The sequence below is a fragment of the Sminthopsis crassicaudata genome, chromosome 2, assembly GCF_048593235.1.
Source record: "Sminthopsis crassicaudata isolate SCR6 chromosome 2, ASM4859323v1, whole genome shotgun sequence".
Lineage (NCBI taxonomy): Eukaryota > Metazoa > Chordata > Mammalia > Dasyuromorphia > Dasyuridae > Sminthopsis > Sminthopsis crassicaudata.
The window spans coordinates 493,071,868-493,089,815 of NC_133618.1; the positions used below are offsets into that span (position 1 = coordinate 493,071,868).

At 35.0% G+C, this 17,948-nt stretch overlaps 1 protein-coding gene across 2 annotated transcripts in view; it reads left to right on the forward strand.

Moving 5' to 3' along the window:
* The first annotated feature begins 9 nt into the window (after positions 1-9).
* Positions 10-17,948, forward strand: part of OGFOD1 (2-oxoglutarate and iron dependent oxygenase domain containing 1) — a 29,189-nt gene continuing 11,250 nt past the window's right edge. Inside the window, exons 1-2 of one of the 2 annotated variants that reach the window (XM_074293460.1) lie at positions 10-270; positions 2,093-2,238. In XM_074293460.1, coding sequence (XP_074149561.1) covers positions 114-270; positions 2,093-2,238 — 303 coding nt within the window. In that variant the 5' untranslated portion in view covers positions 10-113. The remainder of the gene's footprint in view (positions 271-2,092; positions 2,239-17,948) is intronic. The other variant, XM_074293461.1, reaches the window with a different exon arrangement.

Below are 17,948 nucleotides of genomic sequence, written 5' to 3' on the forward strand. Positions count from 1 at the left end.
CTCGTGTGTGGGGAGGAATTCTAGGAGTTGTAGTATCAGTGGGTGCGACGCATTTGCCGCATGGCGCGAGACTTGTAGCTGTCTGGCGCTGAGAGGCAAAGCAACCCGGAGGTATGAGTGGGAAACGGCGTGCCGATCTGGGACCTGTCTCAGAGGGAAAGAAGAAAGGCAAGCGGGAATTGACAGGGGAGTTCTCGGCCGCTCTCCATGAGGAGTTGCTGAAAAATCAGGCGGCTGAGGCCTGGAGCCGGCGGACAAGATTCAGTCACGGTAACCGCGGGCGGTCAGTCACTCGGAGTTGGAATTTCTGCTCTCTGGTTTTGGGGGGAGGGAGGGAGAAAAGAGGAAGGCTGAAAGCACGTGGGGCGGGGTTCGGAGGGGCGGGGCCTGGACTATAAGTGACTAAAAGGGAAGACGATCCTGTGGAAAGGTTTTCGTAGGTTGAGCGGGTCCCAAAATTTTGGAATATGCTTTCCTTGAGGAAACAGACTGGCCATTTGTATCTCCCGCGTTTCCTCGATGCTTACTGAATTGAAAATGCCCCCTATTCCATGAAGCCATCCCTGATTCTCCTGATTATTGGTAATAATCCGTACGGCCTCACTGGGATGGAATCCTTGCCTACCAGAGTGACCTTGAGTTCCCTAATTCTGTGCCAAGGAAGCTTAATCTAGTGATCCTGCTCACCAGAAATGACTCTCTTGGGCCCAGTAATGTGTCTGCTGACCTAAAGAAAGGAGCCAGGATTTTTTTACTCGTTCTTAATGTCACAAAAAGCTTATGGGACATTAGAAATTTTGAGTGTCGCTGTGGAGTTTACTGTGTAGTTGGGGAGAGGAAAAACTCATAAAACTTTAAAGTTAAAAGACTTTTTATATAATAGGTGCTTAATAAATACTAATTATACGAATAAAAGCACAAACTCTAGTAGTCTCGATATGTCCTGCTAAGTGAATAAGCATCTATTCCGCACCTTAACACCTACCAGGCCCTGTACTAAACCCTGGAGAAGACAAAAAAAAAAAAAAAAAAAAAAAGCATAGTCTCTGCCCTCGAGGAATTCACAATCTAATGAGAAAGATTACATGCTATCAGTTATTTACAAACAACTTATGTACGGGATGAACTGGAGGGACTACTTTAAGAGGGAAGGCAGACTATAGAGAAAACTTGTAGAAAGCAGAATTTTAGGTGAACTTGAAAGAAGTAAGGGGTGGGTATAACCTGTGAAAAATGTATGTGATGAAAAAAGGAAATACTCCATGCTGGAAAGCCAGTACCAGTAAATTAGACTGTAGAAGGGAATAAAATATAAAAAGACTGGAAAGTAAGAGTAGGCCAGGTTACAAAAGACATTAAAAGCCAAACAGGGCATATCATATTTGTTCCTGGGAAACTGTTGGACTTTAGTAAAGAGTGAGGGGCTAATCTATTTGGACCCGCACTTTAGAAAGATCACTTTGACATTTGAGTGGAGGATAGATTGCAATGAGAAAGAAGAGTTAGAGGCCAGCCTATAAGCTATTAAGTGTCTAGGAATAAAGCTTGCAGAGAAGGTCATAAAACTATTAAAGAAAAAGGAAGTATATCGGAATGTTGTGAAGGATAGGTCTTGGTACCTGAGTAGTTGTGGGGATTGAAAGGTAGGAGTCTTAGATGAAACCTGGCTTGTGAGCCTGGGTAACTAGGAGGATGGTGTTGGCCCTTAATAAGAATAATAAAGGGTATGGGAAGGGAAGATAAATAATTAATTTTTTAAAATAATTGTTTAACTTGTCCCCAGAAGATCCAATTCATAATGTCCCAACAGGTGGTTGGAATGCAAAACTGAATGTCAGAAGAGAGATTTATGGTGGATAAATAAATATACAATAAGAGTTAAGAACAGTGCATAAAATGGGTAAAACTTTAAATAAGACATGAGAAGCGAACTATAACACAAAAACAGAGTAGGAGTAAATAGAAAAGGGGAGACCACCAATTTTTTCTCTGAATTTTAGATCATGAAGCTTTATTTCCTATCCATTACTTCTCCTTAAATATTATTCAGCTATGTCCAGCTACATATTAATAATGTTTTCTTTTCTGAAAGATGCCATAGTCATGGACCCAGATCCTTTCCATCACTGTGTGATCCCCAACTTCATCCAGTGCCAAACTTTCTTGGAAGGACTTCAAAAGGAACTTTTGGATTTGGACTTCCATGAAAAATGTAATGATTTGTACAAATTCAAACAGGTATGTATTCACAAGTACTTATATCACTTAAATTCAGAAAATATATGTTCTAAAAGGTCATTTAATACAAGGTTTAACCAATCCCAGTTAGAAGGCTACCATGGTAACCTTGTTATTATTTTATCACTTAGTATTTTGGACATAATTCTAGCAAAAGAAATATGCTTCTCTTTCCTCATTTGTGTATTTCTGATTTATCTTCATGAGGCTGCATAGTAAAATAGACCTAATTAGCAGTACATTTGAATCTTAGCTGTGGTACTTTAGAGCCATCTGATTTTGAGGTGCATGACATAGCCTTCCTAAATTTATTTCTTCAACTATAAATTAGTGATAACAGTACTGCCTTAGCCATTTTATACAATTATTTTAAGGTTCTATGAGCATAAATGTACTGTAATAGATGTATGTGTGTGTATAATTCCTGTGGATATAAATGTGTGAGCTAAATATATACAAATGGTTTGATGGCACTGTTACTAGAGCCCTGGACCTAGAGTAAAAAAAGACCTGAATTCAAATCCTCTCTTAGATATTAGTTACGCATTCTTGAACAAATCATTTAATCTCTTTTTGCTTCAGTTTCCTAATTTGTGAAAAAGAGGCAATGATAGCACTTTCCTTCCAGGGTTGTAGTGAAGATAAAGATAATTTTTGTTAAGTGCTTTGTAAAGTTAAACTGCTCTGTATAAATGCTAATATTACTGTTATGACAACTTCACTGGCAACTCCTATTCAACTAAACACTTAATGAAAATAGAATGAGCAAATGTACATTGCTGAAATAAGAGATTGGATTAGAGAGAGGAACAAAGCAGATTGTATAGGCTGAGAATTCTAAGGACAAAAATACATATATGTACACATGCCAGTAAAAGTAATTGACATAGGACAGAATATGAGAAAACAGGACAGGATGGAGAATTGGTAGAAAATGACTACAATCAAATTAATCAAAACAAAGCAAATCAGAGGGACTAAGTACTGACTGGAAAAAAGAAAAAAAAAAACAATTCATATAGAGGAAAACATAAACTTGACAGTCAATTTAAAACTGAATGGATTTAATTCCCATGGAAAGAAAATGGCAAGATGGATAAGAAAAAACTCAGCAATTTATTTTATTCAGAAAAGAAATTTCAAAACAAAGACATGTCAAGTGAAAAGGAAAGATTGGCTCAAAATTTGTTTTCCTTTATTTGGTTCTGAAAAAAGCAGGAATTGAAACCATGATTTTTAAAATAAAGCAGTAATAAAATTTAGAGTCAGTTCTGTTATATTTAAAGGCATCATAGATGGTAAAACAAGTATATATGCACCAAATAGTATTATTAAGTTCTTAAAGGATAACAGAAGTGTGAAGATACTGGTAATTACATAATAATTGTAGGGAACTAATTCTTTTTTAAAAGCTCTACAAATTTATCAGAAAGATAAGCATCAAAGAAAATCTAGAGGTGAAACAAACCATTGGATCAATTAGATTTGAAACACCTGGGGGCAGCTAGGTGGGGAAGTGGATAGAGTATCAGCCTTGAATTCAGGAGGACCCGAGTTCAAATGTGGTCCCAGACACTTAACACTTCCTAGCTGTGTGACCCTGGGCAAGTCACTTAACCCCAGACTCAGGGGGAAAAAAAAAAAAGATTTGAAATACCTATGGTGTCTTCTCATTGGGAATATTTAAGCACGTATTTCAGAATGTCAGTTATAGCTTTACAAATATTATGTTTTAGGACATTAAATATTAAGATAGTATTTCCTTTATAGATTGTAATACCATGAAAATTACTATTAATAAAGGAAACATAAGCAAAATATATAAAAACCTAAATGGAGAGTAAATGATATTTTGAATCACAAGCATGTTGAAGAATAAGTCCTAACATATAACTGTTTAAAGAATTTTGATAATAATAATATAAAATGGCAAAATGTGTGAGGGCAAAGAGAAAAAAATCTTTGAAAACACGAATAGATATTTTTAATGAACTAATAAGCATGCAATTAAAGAAAATAGTCAGCAAACTAAGAATTCTACAAAAAAAAAAAAAGAATGTAGGACATTAGAATGGAAATGGGGGGAAAAACCAAGGGAATAAAAAATAGGAATGATTTATTTTTAAGCTAGCTTTTGTTTGGGGTTGTTTTTTTGTTTTTAACAAAAATAATAAATCATTAGCAACTTTGATGTTACACTGGATCTCTGGTTTCTTTAACATAGCTGTTCTCTCTTGAGGTACAGATGCACTCATAGATGCCTTCTAATTCTTCGCCACTCTTGTGTCTTATAAATCTTACAAAAAAGTATTGGCCCAACCTGCTTTAAATCTTATTCTGTCTTTTGACATTGTGGGAATATCAACCTAATATACAACCAGTTATTTGTCAATCTTGCTGCATTCCCAGCCTGTCTTCCTTCTTAGTCAAACATCTTTCTATTTACATCTTATGATAACTTGGTTTAAAAGGAAAGAGAGAAAAATTATTTTGCCAAAAAAAATAAATGAACAAAATATTCACAGTGATTAGAAAGAAAAATAGAGAATTATTCATTTTAAAAGAGAGTACAACATTTGTCATTATCTTTTCCTGTCATGGTAGCTGACCTGATAGATGTGAGGTGGTACTTCAGAGTTTTAATTTGCATTTTTTAACCAATAGTGATTTAGAGCATCTTGTTTTATATGATTATAGATAGCTTTAATTTCTTCATCTGAAAATTGCTTGTTCATATCCTTTGACTCTTTATTAATTGGAGAATGATAGCATTCTTATAAATTTAAGTCAGTCACTATATATTTGAGAAATGAGATCTTTATCAGAAACACTGACTATAAAAATTATTTTCCAGCTTTCTGCTTCCCTTCTAATCTTGGCCACCTTGGTTTTGTTTGTGCAAAAACTTTTTAACATAATCAAAATTAGCCATTTCATAATATTCTTTATTTCTTATCTGGGCATAGACAAATTCCTCTCTTTTCCAAAGATTTGACAGGTAAACTATCTCTTGCTCTCCTAATTTGCTTATAGAATCACCTTTTATGTGTAAATCATGAACCCATTTTGACCTTATCTTGATATATGGTGTGAGATGTTGGTCTTATCTAGTTTCTGTCATCTATTTTCCAATTTTCCCAGCAATTTTTGTCAAGTAGTGAATTCTTATCCCAGAAACTGGGGTCTTTGGATTTCTCAAAGAGTAGATTACTGTGATTGTTGACTATTATTTCTTGTGGATCTAACCTATTCCACTGATCTACCACTTTCTTAGCCAGTACCAAATTATACTTTATAAAACAATTTTAGGTCTGGTACAACTAGACCACCTTCGTACTCTCCCATCCCTCCCCCATCCTCCATTAATTCCCTTGACATTTTGTTCTCTAGATGCATTTTGTTATTATTTTTCCTACCTCTATAAGATAATTTTTTGACATGATTGGTATGGCACTGACTAAGTAGATTAAGTAGAACTGTCATTTTTATTATGTTAGTTCTGCCTACCCACAATTGATATTTTTCTAATTGTTTAGTTCCAATTTTATTTGTGTGAAAAGTGTATTGTAATTCTGTTCATATAGTTCCATAGGGGATATGGGAAGACTAGGACACTAATGCATTGCTGGTAGAGTTGTGAAATTATCTAGCCATTTTATAAAGTAATTTAGAATTATGTCCATAAGGCTATAAAACTGCATACCTTTTGCTCCAGCGGTGTCTCTATTGGTTTTGTATCTCAGAGGAATCATAAAACAGGAGAAAGGACCCAAATATACAAAAAAATCTTGTACCAACTCTTTTTGTGGTGGCAAGGAATTTAAAATTGGTTGGATGCTAAATAAGTTATGGTATATGAATGTAATGAAATAGTATTGTTTTACAAGAAATGATGAGCCAGCTGATTTCAGAAAAGCCTGGAACAATTTATATGCTGAATAAATGAGATGAGCAGAAATCAGGAGAACATTATACACAGTAAGAGCAAGATTGTGTAATGATCAATTATGATAGATTTAGCTTTCCTCAGCAATATAATGATCCATGACAATTACAATAGATTTGGGATGGCAAATGCTATTTGCATCCAGAGAAAGAACTATGGAGATTGAATGTGGATTGAAATATATTATTTCCACTTTTTTTTTCTTTCTTGAGGTTTTTCCCTTTTATTCTGATTTTTTCCCATAACATGAATATTATGAAAATGTTTAAAATGACAGTGTACATATAATCTAAAAGACAGAACAAAATTGAATTGGTCAACTAGCATTTATTAAATGCCTACTATGGCTAGGCACTGTGGTAAGTACTGGGAATACAAAGTGTAAAGCAAAACATAGCCCCTATTCTCAAGGAGTTCACATTCTAATAAAAAAGTCAACAAACAAATAACTATGGATAAACAAGATATACACAGGATAAATTAAGGGAAATCTCAAAAAGAAGGCAGTAAAATAAAAGAGTATTGAGAAAGGCTTCTTGTAGAAGGTGGGCCTTTAGCAGCATCTTTTAAGATGCCAGAGAAACTAGAAGACAGAAATCAGGAGGGAGAGAATTCCAGATTTGGAGGATAATTAGGGAAACTTATGATTCAGGAAAGAATATCCTATGGTAGGAACAAGCAAAGTGGTCAGCATCCCTGGATTGCAGAACCCTTGAAGAAGAGGTAAGATGTAAGAAGACTTGAAAACTAGGAAGGGACCAGGTAATAAAAGATTTTAAGACTCAAACAAGACTTTATTTGATCTAGAAAAACAGGGAGCCATTGGAGTTTATTCAGTAGGAAGATGATGTAGTCAGGTCTATCAGTTTGACAATTGAGTGGGAAGATGGATTGGTGGTATCCTCAACTCTAGTAAGGAAGTTAGGAAGAGGGGAGGTTTTAGGGAAAAGATAAGTTTAATACATCCACAGAGCATCCAATTTGATATCTGTAAAAGACAGTTGAAGGTTCAAGATTGAAAATAGGAGAAGTAAGGACTGAGCAAGTAGATGAGTCATTTTCATAGAAATGATAATTGATACAATTGGAATTGATGAGCTTATCAAATAAAATAGTATGAAGGAGAAGAGAAAAAGATCTAGGACATAATCTTTGGCAATACCTATTGTGATTGTACATAACTTGCTAATATCTAGCAAAGGAGAGAGAGAACACTCAGAGGAGGAGAATAAGAAAATAACAGTTTCATGAAAAACTTCAGAGAAGAGAAAATAAAAGAGAAGAGGGTGTTAGAGAGATGTCAAAAGCCATGAAATTTTAGAAAAGACCATTAGATTTGGAGGTTAAAGGTCATTGATAACTTTGGAGAGAGCAGTTTCAGGTGAATGATAAGTTTGGAAGCTAGCCTGCTAAATATTAAGAAGAAAGTAAAAGAAAAAGAAATAGAGGCATCTTCACTGTTACATTCTGAAAGAGTTTGGCCATAAAAGAAGATATAAGAATGAAACTTTTCACGAGCAAATCAAGTGAGATTTGTGAAAGGATGAACAAGACATGATCATGTTTAGTGTTATAAAGCAAGGCATTAAACTTAGGAAAGAAGAAAAAGGAGTCATGGGAGGTTTGAGGGAAAATGAAAAAAATTGGAAAAGTAGTAAGGGCCCATTTAAGATTATATAACAAACTTGTAATAGAACCAGTCCGCATAGTTTTATAATTCTCTCCAGCTTCAGTCAGCACCATGTGAGAAAGAACAAAGGAACTGGATCGTGAAAGTAATCCAACTCTGGGCTTTGGAAAGTCAAGATCTTCTATCACATGGGTTAGCAAACTACATTCAGCAGCCAAATCCATACCTGCCACCTGTATTTGCTGCATCTGTATACAAAAACAGGAAGTGGTACCTATTTGCCTTGCCCTTATTCTTTAAAATAAAGGAGAAAAGGGCAGTGCAGAATAGAACTAATTTATTGCAAGATTAAGACAGGGAATGGAAAAGAATGTAGCCAGTTCAAAAGTGGTGATCTGAGAAAGAACTGAAAGGTGGAGAGACCAGAAGCCACAGTGAGAGTGAAGAATGGAGTTTGGAGAGTTGCAAGGCAGGGGAAAATAGAGTGACAACAGATTATGGTCAGTTAAAGAGCAGCAGCTCTAGTAGGGCAGAGCAATATGTTGTGAGAAATAAGCCAGAGAATTGGAAAGTATGGGTATTTGAGGGAATATAATTATTATATTAAAGTCCCCTAGTGTGAGGGCAGGAGTTACAGAGGAGAGAAAACCTAAGCTGATCCCTGAGCTCATTGAGGAAGGGGTCCATCAAGGTCCATCATTGTTCACAGATGTTCATCATTGGGTAAAGTTGTTACAGGGCTGGAAGAGAGGATGCTGCTGAAGACAGCCCTGATATGGTCTGGGAAAGATGGTGATTTCCTGTAACCCAGTAGAAGCTCATGGTAGGCCTATAGACTGCATTTGTGTAAGCTAATTAACAAGGAAAAGATGTTAAAATAACCAAGGCTCAGAGAAAATGAGCAAGCTATAATTAAGACTACAAAAAGTAAATCTGGTCAAATGGATTTACAAATTAATGCTATGAAACATTTAAAGAGCAATTAATCATATGCTAAAAAAAAAAATTTGAAATAATTAAAAATATTTTGCCATAGTTTTTTTTTTTTTTGATGAAATTAATATGGTTCTTTAAGTAAATCCAAGAAGTGTCTGCAGGATATTCATCCCTTATTACTGGCTGTAACAGTAAGAAAAAGTAAGGGTTTAAACATTGACAAAGATGAAGTAAAATTATATCTATTTACTGGTGATACAGTGGTTTATTTAGAAACCAAAAAAACTGACAAACTAATACAGTAATAATATTAATAATTATTAAAATTAATAATAATAAAGTTAACATCTTTGGTAAGATAACAATACAAACAGAGAAATTCAATTCAGAATACCTATAAAATGCATAAATATCCAAAAGTTAATATAGTAAGATATTCTCAGTATTGATGTAAATACAATTAATTACAAGATAATCTATAGAAGTAAAGAATATTGTATTGGGAAGATAGTCATTGTTTGTACCCTAATTATTATAAAACTTAGTAATACAAATCAATGAGGGGAAATTCCCTTTTTCAATAAGAACTTCTGGGAAAATTGAAGAAAAAAATTTTTTTTTTTTTTTCCCCCTGAGGCTGGGGCTAAATGACTTGCCCAGGGTCACACAGCTAGGTAGTGTTAAGTGTATGAGATCAGATTTGAACTCGGGGTCCTCCTGAATTCAAGGCTGTGTTCTATCCACTGCATCACCTAGCTGCCCCCGAAAATTTTTAACAAAAATACGTAGCATTAAATTAACATCCTATCTCAGCCACAGTAAGTTTTAGATGGGTAAATATAAATCATAAACAATCATATTTTCTATGATAGAAGAATGTCCCTTTTACAAATAATCAATAAGGGGGACTTCCGGCCAAGATGGCGGCGTGGAGGCAGACAGCTGCTTGAGCTCCTTGTTTTCTCTCAGAACTTACTTCATGACAAGCCTCTGACTTAATGCTTGACCCAGAAAGAAATCCACAAATTATCACCAAGAGAAGACATCCTTGAAAGTCGCCAGAAAAGGTCTGTGTTTGCTCGGGGGAGGGTCAATCAGACTGGGCGCAGACTGAGGGCAGACAGCCAGAGCAAGACAGGCAGCTCACACAGCTCAGACCAGAGGGGGAGGGGTGTGATCTCTGCTGTTTATGTGAAAGGGCTTTTGCCCCAGTGTGGATGCTCCGTCTTGGCAGCAAGCCAGGAGCGGTGGAGAGGGTGTAAACACCGGAGGTGAAGATTAAAACCCCAGAAAGCCAGCATCTCTCGGAGCCTGGCCACCCCCAACCCCCACCTGGACTGACTTGGTGCGTTCTCAGAGCCTCAGAGCGCAGACTCAGTACAGTCATTGCTGTTCTGTTAGTGGCTCTCTACTGCCCTACCCCCAGTCTGTAGAGGAAGCCCATTAATACCATCCAGCCCTATCCCCCGCAAAACAGACCAATTGTTTCTCTTGTCAGTTTGTTTTCTTTGATTCCTACTCTGACAAAATGAACAAAAAATTCAAAAGGGCTCTAACCATTGACAGCTTCTGTGTGGAGAGGGAGCAGACTTCAAATGCTGAGGAGACTAGGAACAGACTGTCCCCAGATGTATCCCCTGGGAGGGATATAAGCTGCTCCTCAATACAAAAGAATCTCATAGAGGAAATCAAAAAGGCTCTCACAAGAGAGCTGGAAGAGAAATGGGAAAAGGAAAAGGAAGCTTGGCAAGAGAGCCTGGAGAAGTCATCCCATGCATTCAAAGACAGAGTGGATATAGAAATCAAATCATTGAGAAACAAGATTAGTGAGCTGGAAAAGGTAAACAACTCCAAGGAAAACAGGATTAGTGAGCTGGAAAAGGTAAACAACTCCAAGGAAAATAGGATTAGAGAGCTGGAAAAAGAAATCAGCTCTCTAAAAAATAAAATGGATAAAATGGAAAAAAATTCCATAGAAGATAAAAACTCAATTGGACAATTACAAAGAGATATAAAAAAAGTGAGTGAAGAAAATACATCATTGAAAATTAGACTGGAACAAGTAGAAATGAATGACTCAAGGAGAAACCAAGAGGGAGTCAAGCAAAACCAGAGAAATGAAACAATTGAAAAGACTGTCAAGTACCTTACCAGAAAGACAACAGACCTGGAAAACAGATCCAGGAGAGACAATTTGAGAATAATCGGACTCCCTGAAAAATGGGAGGAAAAAAAGAGCTTGGACACCATTTTCGAGGAAATTATCAAAGAGAACTGCCCAGACGTTTTGGAAACAGAGGGTAAAATAGACATTGAAAAAATTCATCGATCACCTACTGAAAGGGACCCTAAAATCAAAACGCCAAGAAATATAGTGGCCAAGTTCAAGAACCATCAGACAAAGGAAAAGATATTGGAAGCTGCTAGAAAAAAACAATTCAGATATAGAGGATCCACAATAAGGATAACACAGGATCTAGCAGCGTCCACATTAAAAGAACGCAGGGCCTGGAACATGATATTCCGAAAGGCTAAGGAACTTGGTATGCAGCCAAGAATAACTTACCCAGCAAGAATGAGCATCGTTTTCCAGGGAAGAAGATGGACATTTAACGAAATAAATGAATTCCATCTATTTTTGATGAAAAAACCAGACCTACATAAAAGGTTTGATCTTCAAATACAGAACTCAAGAGACTTCTAAAAAAGGTAAAAAGAAATCTTGAGAACTATACTTCTGTCAAAAAAATATGTAAAGAACATATGTACAATTTGTCTTAGAAACTAGAGGTGGAAAGGAGATTATATCATAAAAAAGTATAAAGTGGTGGTACTACATCTCATGAAGAGGCAAAGGTAACCTATTATATCTGAGAGAAAGAAAGGAGGGAGATGAACATAGCGTGTATCAATAGACATATTCGATTTATGGTGAAACTTCTTCCACTTCATTGAAAAGTGAAAGGGAAGGAATAAGCTAAGGGGAAGGGAATACAGTAATTTCGAGGAAAAGGGGTAAAATAAGGGGAGGATCTTTAAGGTGGGGGAGGGATTCTAAAAAGGGAGGGCTGTGAAAAGCAAGTGGTGTTTACCAGTTGAATACTGGATAGGAGGGTAAAAGGGAAGGAAAGGGGAAAAGCATAAGCAGGGGTTAATAGGATGGCAAGCAATATAGAATTATTCCTTCTAACCATAAATGTGAATGGGGCAAACTGCCTCATAAAGAGGAAGCAGTTAGCAGACTGGATTAAAAGTCAGAATCCTACTATATGTTGTTTACAGGAAACACACCTGAAACAGGATGAGACATTCAAACTAAAAGTAAAAGGGTGGAGCAGAATCTACTATGCTTCAGGCAAAACCAAAAAAGCAGGAGTAGCCATCCTCATCTCAGATCAAGCAAAAACAAAAATTGATCTAATTAAAAGAGATAAGGAAGGGCATTATATCCTGCTAAAGGGAAGCATCAATAGTGAAGCAGTATCAATATTAAACATGTATGCACCAAGTGGTGCAGCATCTAAATTCTTAAAAGAGAAATTAAGAGAGCTGCAAGAGGAAATAGATAGCAAAACTATAATAGCGGGAGATCTCAACCTTGCACTATCAGAATTAGATAAATCAAACCACAAAATAAATAAGAAAGAAGTCAAAGAGGTAAATAGAATACTAGAAAAGTTTGATATGATAGATCTTTGGCGAAAGCTAAATGGAGACAGAAAGGAATATACTTTCTTCTCAGCAGTTCATGGAACCTATACAAAAATTGATCATATACTAGGGCATAAAAACCTCAAAATCAAATGCAGTAAGGCAGAAATAGTAAATGCATCCTTTTCAGACCATAATGCAATCAAAATAACATTTAATAAAAAGCCAGGGGAAAATAGACCAAAAAATAATTGGAAACTAAATAATCTTATACTAAAGAATGATTGGGTAAAACAGCAAATCATAGACATAATTAATAACTTCACCCAAGAAAATGACAATAATGAGACATCATACCAAAATGTGTGGGATACAGCCAAAGCAGTAATTAGGGGAAGTTTTATATCTCTACAGGCCTACTTGCATAAAATAGAGAAAGAGAGGGCCAACGAATTGGGTTTACAACTAAAATTGCTAGAAAAGGAACAAATTAAAAACCCCCAGACAAACACAAAACTTGAAATTCAAAAAATAAAAGGTGAGATTAATAAAATTGAAAGTAAAAAAACTATTGAATTAATTAATAAAACTAAGAGTTGGTTTTATGAAAAAACCAACAAAATAGACAAACCCTTAGTAAACCTGATTAAAAAAAGGAAAGAGAAAAAGCAAATTGATAGTCTTGAAAATGAAAAGGGTGAACTCACCACTAATGAAGAGGAAATTAGAACAATACTTAGGAGCTACTTTGCTCAACTTTATGCTGATAAATTCGATAACTTAAATGAAATGGAAGAATACCTTCAAAAATATAGCTTGCCCAGATTAACAGAGGAAGAAGTAAGTAGTCTAAATAGTCCCATCTCAGAAAAAGAAATAGACCAAGCTATTAACCAACTTCCTAAGAAAAAGTCCCCAGGACCAGATGGATTTACAGGTGAATTCTACCAAACATTTAAAGAACAACTAACTCCAATGCTATGTAAACTATTTGAAAAAATAGGGATTGAAGGAGTCCTACCAAATTCCTTCTATGACACAGACATGGTACTGATACCTAAACCAGGTAGATCGAAAACTGAGAAAGAAAACTATAGACCAATTTCCTTAATGAATATTGATGCTAAAATCTTAAATAAGATATTAGCAAATAGACTTCAGAAAATCATCCCCAGGATAATACACTATGACCAAGTGGGATTTATACCAGGAATGCAGGGCTGGTTTAATATTAGGAAAACTATTAGTATAATTGACCATATTAATAATCAAATTAATAAAAACCATATGATCATCTCAATAGATGCAGAAAAGGCATTTGATAAAATCCAACATCCATTCCTACTAAAAACGCTTGAGAGTATAGGAATAAATGGACTATTCCTTAAAATAATAAGGAGCATATATTTAAAACCTTCAGTAAACATCATATGTAATGGTGATAAACTAGAACCTTTCCCTGTAAGATCAGGAGTGAAACAAGGTTGCCCACTATCACCATTACTATTCAATATAGTACTAGAAACTCTAGCCTTGGCAATAAGAGCCGAGAAAGAGATCCAAGGAATTAGAGTAGGAAATGAAGAAATTAAATTGTCACTTTTCGCAGATGACATGATGGTATACTTAGAGAACCCCAAAGACTCTGCTAAAAAGCTATTAGAAATAATTCAGAATTTTAGCAAAGTCGCAGGATACAAAATAAATCCACATAAATCCTCAGGATTTTTATACATTACCAACACAATCCAACAGCAAGAGATACAAAGAGAAATTCCATTCAAAATAACAGTCGATAGTATCAAATATTTGGGAATATATCTACCAAAGGAGAGTCAGGAATTATATGAGCAAAATTACAAAACACTTGCCACAAAAATAAAGTCAGATTTAAATAATTGGAAAGACATTCAGTGTTCTTGGATAGGCCGAGCGAATATAATAAAGATGACAATACTCCCCAAACTAATCTATTTATTTAGTGCTATACCAATCAGACTCCCAAGAAACTATTTTAATGACCTAGAAAAAATAACAACAAAATTCATATGGAAGAATAAAAGGTCGAGAATTGCAAGGGAACTAATGAAAAAAAAGTCAGAGGAAGGTGGTCTAAGTGTACCTGATTTAAAGCTATATTATAAAGCAACAATCACCAAAACCATTTGGTATTGGCTAAGAAATAGACTAGTTGATCAGTGGCATAGGTTAGGTTTACAGGGCAAGATAGTGAATAAAAATAGCAATCTAATCTTTGACAAACCCAAAGATCCCAAATTTTGGGATAAGAATTCATTATTTGACAAAAACTGCTGGGAAAACTGGAAATTAGTATGGCAGAAACTAGGCATGGACCCACATTTAACACCACATACTAAGATTAGATCAAAATGGGTCCAAGATTTATGCATAAAGAACGAAATCATAAATAAATTGGAGGAACATGGGATGGTTTACCTCTCAGACTTGTGGAGGAGGAAGGAGTTTGTGTCCAAGGGAGAACTAGAGAGCATTATTGATCACAAAATAGAACATTTTGATTACACCAAATTAAAAAGTTTCTGCACAAACAAAACTAATGCAAACAAGATTAGAAGGGAAGTAACAAATTGGGAAAACATTTTTACAGTTAATGGTTCTGATAAAGGCCTCATCTCCAAAATATACAGAGAATTGACTTTAATTTATAAGAAATCAAGCCATTCTCCAATTGATAAATGGTCAAAGGATATGAACAGACAATTTTCAGATGATGAAATTAAAACTATTTCCACTCATATGAAAGAGTGTTCCAAATCACTATTGATCAGAGAAATGCAAATTAAGACAACTCTGAGGTATCATTACACACCTGTCAGATTGGCTAAGATGACAGGAACAAATAACGATGAATGTTGGAGGGGCTGTGGGAAAACTGGGACACTGATGCATTGTTGGTGGAGTTGTGAAAGAATCCAACCATTCTGGAGAGCAATCTGGAATTATGCCCAAAAAGTTATCAAAATGTGCATACCCTTTGACCCAGCCATACTACTACTGGGCTTATACCCCAAGGAACTACTAGAGAAGGGAAAGGGTCCTGTATGTGCCAAAATGTTTGTGGCAGCCCTTTTCATAGTGGCTAGAAGCTGGAAGATGAATGGATGTCCATCAATTGGAGAATGGTTGGGTAAACTATGGTATATGAATGTTATGGAATATTATTGTTCTATAAGAAATGACCAACAGGAGAAATACAGAGAGGCTTGGAGAGACTTACATCAACTGATGCTGAGTGAAACGAGCAGAACCAGAAGATCATTATACACTTCAACAATGATACTGTACGAGGATGTATGCTGATGGAAGTGGATTTCTTCAACATAGAGAAGAGCTAATCCAATTCCAATTGATTAATGATGGACAGAACCAGCTACATCCAGAAAAGGAACACTGGGAAATGAATGTAAACTGTTATTTTTACCTTCTGAATCCAATTCTTCCTGTGCAACAAAAAAATTCGGTTCTACACACATATATTGTACCTAAATTATACTGTAATATATTTAACATATATAAGACTGCTTGCCATCTGGGGGAGGGGGTTGGGGGAGGAAGGGAAAAAATCTGAATAGAAGTAAGTGCAAGGGATAATGTTGTAAAAAATTACCCATACATATGTACTGTCAAAAAATGTTATAATTATAAAAAAAAAAAAAAAAAAAAAAAGAATATAAGCTCTCTGAGAGCAGGAAAAAAAAAAAACCAACACAATAAAAAAAAAAAAACAAATAATCAATAAGGGAGAATTCATAACCAAATAAGGGATCACAAAATATAAAACAGTTTTGATTATTTAAAAATTTTAGTATTTTCACAAACAAAATCAATGCAACTGGATTAAGAAGACAATCTGTCAAGTAGGAAAAAAAATCTTTGCATTAAATATCTTTGATAAAAGTCACAGATCCAAGACAGGAAATTGACATAAATGTATGATTTTAAACTATAAGTAGTCCAAAAATATTAACAGATTTCAAAGGAAGAAATACAAACTGAATGATCATATGGGGGGGAAAAGTTCAAAAATCCCTAATAATAAGGGAAATACTATCAACATGAGGAAGGTAATTAAAAACTGGATAACCAAGGGACTATGGGAAAATAGACACTCCTGTTCCTTTGGTGAATCTGAATTCTTACTCCTGTTTTGAAGAACTTTTTGGAGTTATGTGAGAAAAGTTACTCAATTCTTCACTTCAACTCAAATTATTTTGACCATTGATTTGCTGTTAGACAAATATCTCAAGAAGAGCAATGATAAAGGCCACTCATATTAATATTTTCATAATTTTTTTGTAGTAGGAATAGTAGGCAAAGCTGGGAAACTAATTGGATCCCATGAATTAGGTATAGCTGAACAAATTGTGGAATATAATTATAATGGAACATTTAATGCAATAAAACGTGAGTATGACATAGGAATGGGTGCAAGTAGAATAAATACAGCAAGAGAACAATTTAGACATAGTACAAAGTAAACAAAAAACATTGTAATTAGACTGATTAATCTTTGTTTCAAGACTCAATAATGAAACATTTTCTTTCGGTCACAATTTAGGTGCTATCAAATATGATGATTTAAACTTAGTTTTATTTAACTCTTTTGTTATAAGCAATAAACATTTTTTTATTATTAATCACCTAGCATGAGTACTGTACTAAGGGCTGAGCTTACAAAAAGAGGTAAAAAATAGCCCCTCTCAATGTTGAAAAATTACCCATGCATATGTTTTGTCAATAAAAGCTATAATTTAAAAAATTAGCCCCTCATCTCAAGGAGTTTACACACTAATGGATAATATTTATATAGCATTTCTTACATGCCAATTAGTTACTGTTCTAAGCACTTTACAATTTTTCTCATTTGTTTCTCACTACAACTCTGAAAGATAGATGAAAAAACTGAGGTAGAGGTTAAATGACTTCTCAGGATCACACAGCTAGTAAGTATCTGAATCCAGATTTAAATTCAGATCTTTCACTTTGTCCATTGTGTCACCAGCTACCAAAGTTCTCTTTGGGGAAGAAACTAGAGTGAAAAATGAAAAATGTCAATAAAACCCTTTTTTAAAAGAATGAAATACTTATGGTGCCATTTAATTCTGGTAGTAGTGACTCATTTGGAGATTCCTTTAGATTTTATTCTTTGGGCTTGCACTCTGGATCCCAGGGCTACTGCTCATTTTTAAAATATGCTTGATTCTATTTGAGCCTTTCTAAAGCTTTCTTTGACATTTATCTGTAGCCCCTAAGTCACCCCTATTTGAACTATAAGTTGAGATTGTCATAAAGCTTATAATGAAATTCTGCCTTTTTTCTCCTTTTTAGTTTTTTCAAAAGCAAAAATATTGATTTGCCCCTTAAGTCTTTGGGCAAGCTCTTATTTCTAAAGCAAATTTGTTTTAAGACCTGAATTAATAGGTTTTAAGCTGATAATTCCAATTGGATAAGTAAGAGAAACAGGATATGAAAGGACTTATAATTATCTCGACATTTAGAGAATTT